Consider the following 6,082-nt stretch of genomic DNA (forward strand, 5'->3'; position numbering starts at 1 on the left):
TTTTCAAATTCGTAAGATAATATCTAAAAAAATGATCTCATTTTTCATTGATCAGTAAATCATTTTTCGTTGACTAGTTAATTTTTTATCAAATAAACATTTAAAAATATAAAAATTATTTTTTGAAATTCATTTTTTACGAAAGAAATAGAGCTTTAACGTTAAATTCAAATGCACAATTTTCATAAAAATGTAATATATTTTACTATAATCTAATAGACCGAAAAATTGTACATTTTTATGTAAAATTAACTCTTGTTACACGCACTCTTTAATTAAAATTTTAATGATATATATTGTGCTTGACCTGGTTTTACTGGATTGTAGGAATGCGGTACCTTGGGGCCTCCTCTTATTCTCTTGTCCCTAGGCGTAAGAAGCTCTTTGCAAATCAAATTGAGAATTTAAAATTTAGATTCAAAGGTGTTTCATTTCTTGGTACTTGAAGCTAATTGGGTTACTGGTATGTTAGCCAAATCTAGGGTTTCTCAATCTTATGATCTTCTGGCATGGTTGTAATATTTTTTTTATCTTATCTCTTTTGTTGCAGGCCTTTACTTTATAAATTAGGTAAAGAATAACAAGGTCTAATCCTAACTTTTCCTCAATAGGACAAGCGGGTTGGCTTGACTTGTATTTTTTATTTTTTTAATATTTTATAAAATATTTCTTTTCTTGGAAAAGAAGCTGAAAGAATTTTGTCCAGATGAAATGAACGCGTTTTATCAATTTTCTTTCCGATTATTTTGACTAGAATTGTCACCCAATTTCAAAGCCGCCAATTTGTCTTATATTTGTTTCTTTTCACACGGTGCTGTCAATTTGTCTAAAATGGTTTCAACAATTAGTCCAAAGCAAGTCCCATAGCTTAAGAATATGCTAAAGTTATTCAATTAATCATTTCATCCTCACGGTGGATAAGGAACTTTCCAATACTTTAACCCCTTTTGCTTGTCTCCAATTTCAACTATCAGTTACCAAATGGTTGCCTGGTTGAGTTGCTAATAACCAATTAAAGTGTTAGTTCACAACATAAATACTGCCTAATTCAATTCTCTGCTTTCAGCGGTAGATTCATGATTTTTTTTTTTTAATGAATACGAATCCGCATGTTTACTTTTCTATTTTGTTCAATATTTAGAATCAAATTTTGCAAGAAATGTAATTTATAAAACTCCATGCTCGGAGCCTATGTTTAGTCCAAATGGTTCATTTAAATTTATTAAAAAATAAATTTCTGTAAAGTTAAAATTTGATTCCCAACTCATATAATTTATTTGCTAACCCTTCTATACTCCGGCGTTTCTCGTATAGAAGAACCTTCCTTGTATAATCCTTCACGAGTAACAATTCATACGCAAACACACAGTGGCAATAGAGACACTTCGGCTGTGCAGACTGTCCTTTGATGGCGGCTCTTAAAACAAACATCACGCCGGACGAAGTTCATTGTATCTCAACTCCCATCCAAAGCCATCACAAATTGTCGCTGCCATCATTTTTGTAGCTGTTGGCTTAAATGTTTTTGCATTCTTTATTTCAATCCATTGAAAAAAAAAAAAAAAGAAAGAAAAGAAAAACCTTAACAAGGATTTGACTAAGCGAGTGTTTTTAAAGATATTTTTAAAGATTAATTACTTCTGATTTTATTTATAGTATTATTTTTATATTAAACTATATAGTAATCAAAATGTTTTTAAAGCATTTATTGGCAAACTAAAAAAAAAAAAAAATCTAAAAAAACTTTGCTTAATAAAGAAAGAAAAGCTCAAATGTTTATTTATTTGTTTTCTTAGGACTGAAGTTAAGTTCAAACGAACCCATATCTATTAAAATTATTTTATTGTGTTTTCAATGACGTGAAAAGGGGTAAATGGACAGGTATCGATCGTTTTTAAGGGTGTAATCGAGTTGAGTTGAGTCGATATAGTAAAAAGTTCAAGTTCGAACTCGACTCCTAACTCGCGACTCGATACTCAATTCGAATTCGATCGAGTTTCATTTTCTTAGCTCGAGTTCGATTCGTGATCGAATTCGAGCTCTTCAAATTCGTTCGATTAAACTTGAAAATATATAAAAATAAGCTCGATTTTTATACTCGATAAGAGTTCAATTATTTGTGTTCGAGCTCGAATTTGAGATATTTTATTAATTAAAATAATAATAAAAATTTAAATATAAAAGCTCGATTAAGCTCGTGAGCTACTCAAGCTGAGTATAAAAATATTTGAACTCGACTCGATTGATGAGTCGAGCTACTCGAGTTCGAGCTTGACTCGATAATAATTGAACCGAATTTGAGTTTTATTCAAATCGAACCCGAGCAACTTGTAAATACTAATGTATTATTTACACCCATAATTTTTCTTATGTTTTGTGTGTGTGTGGGCGCGTGGTTGTCGTTTAAAGAATGAATTGGGAAATTTCAATGCTACAATATTTTTGGACCCACTAGATTTCTCATGCGTCGGTTTATGTGGAGTGGATAGTCAGCCTCCAAGAATAGAGCAAGCCAGCACAATCTTTGTTTCTTGAGTTGTGGGGAGAAGAGATAATAGTAACTATTAGCTACTATATGAGATTTTCGGAATTTGAAGTCCCATATTCAAATCCTATATCATGTTTAAATCTGATTCAATTTTATGTTTAATTTATCCAACTACATATAAATTTATTAATTAGTTTAATTTTTATTGAAACTTGAATGCTTATATATATGAGACGTGATACTTGTTTGTAAGGTGTTGTCTTGTGCTTATTTAGGTTAGAATGCACGCCAACAAGCTTTAGGGGTGCAGCTTCTGATGTCAAGTTGTATTTGGATTTTGGAGATGTGATGCTTGAAATGCAAGCAGATAAAAATGATTATTAAATTAAAATTAAAATATGAACGCTAGCACCCATTTTGGAGAATATTGAAAGAGATGGTAAGGGAATTTGATTAAATTAACTGTACCTAAAAAAGAAAAAAAAAAGAAATTTTAGACAATGAAGGAGTAATGTATTTAATCATATAATTTTTTTTTTTAGGAAATGGGCCGTAATTTAAAAATAAAAAAAATTACATATGTTAGAATTTAAATTAAAAACCTAATGACATCTCTTAAAAATATTTACATGAATTAATTGGATTAGACCTTAAGTTCATATAAATTGGTTTTTGAACTATGTTTAACTTCTAACAATTCTAGATCCTTTATATTATAAATATTCTTATATACATGCATTTTCTCAATTTTTATTTTCAAACAAATGCAATTGCACAACTGAACTTGAATCATACGAATTTACAGTGCTAAACGGACAAAAATAACCTGGACATTCCTAGTATCATTGGATGATGAAATTTCAGTGCTACAAATGGGGCAAAATTTCCTAATTTGAAGCCACTTACTTATGCACTCGAAGTGATATGGAAGAGCAACTATTTCTTCCTCTTCTTCATATTCCACTTGACAAATTACACACTGATCAATCCCAGTTTTGCACTCAGCTGATTGAAACTTACATGGAAGCAAGTAGGAAGAAATTTCATTCTCACATAGCCCTCTCTTCTCTACTCCTATAATCTCTCCTAGAGCAAACAATTCTTCGTAAGATAAATCGTCTGGATCAATCTCATCTACTTCCTCCTCCAGGTATTCATCATCGTTGCTATCTTGTCGTCCTTCAAGGAACACTAGGTCACCTTCATCTTCAAGGCCTTCGAAATAATCGTATTCATTGCTGTTTACGTCAATATTTCTTCCTACTTGGAATGTTTTAGAAACACCAAATATGATACTACCCTTACCTCAAATGTAGATAGAAATTATTTAGCTTTCCTTGGAGAGAAGGCAACTCTATTTTGCGCAAAGCAAGGTATCTTTTATTTTATATATATATATATATATATATATATATATATATATATATATATATACACACACACCAACTTCCATAATATGTCTTTGAGACAATTCTCCTACTTTCCACGTATATATACATGTATATTAATTATATGTGTTGGTGCCAAATTTTGAGTTAAGGATCAAAACTCTGAAATCATGAAAAAGGAAAAAGAGTGGTTAGAGTAAAACTAAGAAGTGTTTTCTACGTTTGCATTTTGATGTTCAAGTCAGAGATTGGGATAAGGGAGGTTGGAAGGACAGAAAAACAAAGATGTAAAAGAAGAATGAGGATTGAATTAATAGTACCTGTATGGCTTTATTTATAGGCGAAAGGTGAAGGGTCTATGGAACAAAATGATAATATGGCTGATTTGACATGGCACTCAGATCAGCTCAAAAGTAAAAAATACTCCTAATTATTTGCTGATAATCTCTAATAAGGGAGATTACCAATATGCCTTTTAGACCTAAAAACACCCCTAATAACATGCATGTGAAGTTAAAGATACAATTGAATGCATGTATTTTCTTATATAATTAGCAAAGTACATATGGTTTAGAAAATTGACAAACAAATAGCGACAAATGGCCAAAACAAAAGAGGTAGTGAAAGTAGAGTGAAAAAGTAAATCTTTATCTAAAAAAAGACAATATGGTATAGAAGAAGTTGATTCTTGCTTGTAAATTATATGATTCAAGATAAGGATTATATATCTCAATAAAATGCATGTTCCAGTGAAGAATTATATAAGAGCTATCTTATCAATGCATGTAGTAGCAAGGGTGAAAAAGAATAAATAAACTATAGGATATATATGAAAGAAAAATGAGAAGATGATGATTCACTATTTAAGGAGAGAATGATAAAAAAATATGTTAAGACTTGCATCCATTAATGATTCAGAATCAATAAGTGAAATACAAATTCTAATCAAATCTATGTCATAATGGTTTTAAGACTATTAGACGTTTAATTTAAAATTGAGAAAAATGGAGGAGTCACCACCAATCTTTTTATTAAGTGTGATTGGCAACCTACAAAGTTTATCTTTTTAATAAAACAATAAACCTAGGTTTAAAGTTTATCAAAAAGATACTTTTCGATTTACGAAAACAGAATTAGGTTTGAAAGTCAATTACACTTAGGAAAAAATTAGCACCCCTATAGCGCCTATGAAAATTAGTACCTACTAATTGTGCATTATTTTCATTGTTGGATAAAATAGTTTTAATTTAAAATTTAATAATAATTTTCTTTACCTTTTGAAGAAGAAAAATTAATTTTATTAAAAATTTTTGTTTAGGAATATTGTGAAATTCTTTAAGTTAAAGAATTACCTTCACATTCTCCAACATCCAAGCAAAACTTTTAAGATAACTCTTTTCGCCTAAAATTTGCTACGACATTTTTTGAAAATGAAATTAACATTCTTTAAGAAAATAATTGTTGGTGACTGTTTAACATCTAGGCAGAGTACTAAAAATTATTTCTCTCGGGATGATATTTTTGTTTTATTTTATTATTCCACATTTTCAAATTACATAATTTCTAAAAACATTTTATATGAAAAAGTCGATGAGGGTACAATTATTTAGCAAATGACAATGAATGGTACAAACATACGAAATGAGTACAAATAATAATGAACACATGCATGTATGCTAATAGATGTTATGCAAGATGATGAAATGCAATTTTGAAATCAGATCCATAGATATAATGAGACCATTTTGCCTCTTTAATATCTAAGCATAGTTTAGGTATGATTATTTATATTTAAGGTCCCATTTTTGGTGATTTTTTTTTACTTTTTTATTTGATCTCATTATTATTGTGGGTTAAAACTTGTATGAAAAAATTTAATTAAATATAATTTTTTAAATACTTCATCTTCTAAGCGGTATTCAGGAACAAATTATTTTACGAGAGATTTTCATTCATATTCTTAGAATTTTAGGATAGTTTTGGGTATGGGTTTAGGTTGAGACTTTAAGGTTTGGATGATTTTTAGGTGATGATTGGGGGTTGCGAATAAAATTTTGAGCTTTGGGTTAAATTTATGGTCTTAATGGATTTTTAAGATTTAGGGTCTCATTTTAAGGTTTCAAGATTTTAGAGTTTTGGGTTTTAGGGTTTTAGTTTTGTTATTTTGAGTTTTCAAGGTTTATGATTTTAAGGTTTCGGGTTTTAA

The 6,082-nt window shown here is 29.5% G+C and overlaps 1 protein-coding gene across 1 annotated transcript; it reads right to left on the reverse strand.

The window, feature by feature from the left end:
- Positions 1-2,946: 2,946 nt before the first annotated feature.
- LOC149513074 (E3 ubiquitin ligase BIG BROTHER-related-like) lies at positions 2,947-3,987 on the reverse strand. The gene is made up of 3 exons (XM_089749322.1): positions 3,936-3,987; positions 3,292-3,748; positions 2,947-2,956 (listed from the first exon to the last, which is right to left on the reverse strand). Exons 1-3 carry the CDS (start codon positions 3,985-3,987, stop codon positions 2,947-2,949), a joined length of 519 nt encoding a protein of 172 aa, XP_089605448.1.
- Positions 3,988-6,082: the final 2,095 nt, after the last annotated feature.

The sequence above is a fragment of the Durio zibethinus genome, chromosome 20, assembly GCF_047325235.1.
Source record: "Durio zibethinus cultivar Kanyao isolate XHJ-2024 chromosome 20, ASM4732523v1, whole genome shotgun sequence".
In the NCBI taxonomy this organism is placed as follows: Eukaryota; Viridiplantae; Streptophyta; class Magnoliopsida; order Malvales; family Malvaceae; genus Durio; species Durio zibethinus.